This window comes from Arachis ipaensis, chromosome B06, assembly GCF_000816755.2.
Source record: "Arachis ipaensis cultivar K30076 chromosome B06, Araip1.1, whole genome shotgun sequence".
In the NCBI taxonomy this organism is placed as follows: Eukaryota; Viridiplantae; Streptophyta; class Magnoliopsida; order Fabales; family Fabaceae; genus Arachis; species Arachis ipaensis.
This window is the reverse complement of record NC_029790.2, coordinates 29,920,036-29,921,440: the sequence shown is the minus strand read 5'-3', so window position 1 is coordinate 29,921,440 and position 1,405 is coordinate 29,920,036. Positions and strand designations below refer to the sequence as shown.

Sequence of the window (1,405 nt, the reverse complement as noted above, 5' to 3'; positions counted from 1 at the left end):
ATTTAATTATTCCTATATATTTTTTCTCCATTCCAAACAAAAAATTTATAAAATCAAAACAATTCCAATACAATTCTATTGTTTAGAAACACACCCAAAGAAAAACAAGACACACACAAACAATCAAACTAATTCACTTGTAATCTTGTATAGGTATATCTTTTGGAAGGTCAATAACGGAAAAACTGACGTCTATATATACACAAGCCTTACACATTGTGTTTTCAACTTTTCATAGATATTCATTTTGTATCTTTCTTTATTTTTTCATCGAAAACTCCGCTGGGAATTCCAACTAAAAAAAGGTTAAAAACTGAAATAAGACGTGATAGGTGTACACTTAATCCTATTCAAGTATTCATAACGTCATAACACACATAATGCTACAGACAAAATTAAAGGAGGTGCACATAATGAACAGTACTTGTAATAATTTTTACCAATGATTATTCTCACGAAAATATATTTATATAAATTAAAAATGATTGCTGAAATGTAAATTAGTGTTATAATAAGATGATGAGTAATACACTAATAACAATTACAATTGCTATATATATAGGTCTAAGACTATATTATATGTACACCAAAAATAATCACTAAAATCAATTACAAATATAAAATACATGGTAGAATATAAATACATATTAAAAATAAAATAAATTACACACATATTTATACATAAATACATTGATAACTGATATTAATATACGACTAGCATTTTTGATAAGCTTAAGTAAATAATTCAATAATTCAATTCAATAACTCAAAATTCAGTGTATTAAATCAAACAACAGAACCCTTATTAGTACATAAATAATTTAGCTCTATCATTATTAGTGTCTTCTAAGTTGTAAGTTGGACCAACATTAATCATTGGCTTTGTTGTTGCCATCATGGCACATACAAGTCCTTCTTTGGCACGCCTCAATGCATCTAGAGCTTCAATCACACTTTCATGAACTGCCCTCTCATTATTATTGTTATTGTTGTTGGTGGATACCAAAGTCACATTCACAGGAACTAATGCTAGAGAGTTATCAACGTCATTATCCTCCTTCTCCTTCTCCATCACTGACGATGGTTTTGTGCTTAAACTAGAAACCCTCAATCGGATATTTCAAATTCAAAATTAGTATTAAGATATATGATACAAAGAGATGTGTTGTGTATAGTTATTCATAATATCAAAGCATGACAATTACTTCGGTACCTTTTGAAAATTAGAGAGCAAATAATCATTGCTTATATATTATTACATAATAGGTTCAGAATCTGTTTGGGTGAACTTCTACTAATTATTTTTTTTTCAAGTGATCTTATTTTTAAAGATTTTTTTAAAAAATAAAATTAATTTTATATTTGAATATTTTATTTAAAAAATATATTTTTATTTAATAATTAT

The 1,405-nt window shown here is 26.3% G+C and overlaps 1 protein-coding gene across 1 annotated transcript in view; it reads right to left on the bottom strand.

The window, feature by feature from the left end:
* Positions 753 to 1,405, bottom strand: part of LOC110263947 (uncharacterized membrane protein DDB_G0293934-like) — a 2,841-nt gene continuing 2,188 nt past the window's right edge. Inside the window, exon 4 of the mRNA XM_021105787.1 lies at positions 753 to 1,097. Coding sequence (XP_020961446.1) covers positions 806 to 1,097 — 292 coding nt within the window. The 3' untranslated portion in view covers positions 753 to 805. The remainder of the gene's footprint in view (positions 1,098 to 1,405) is intronic.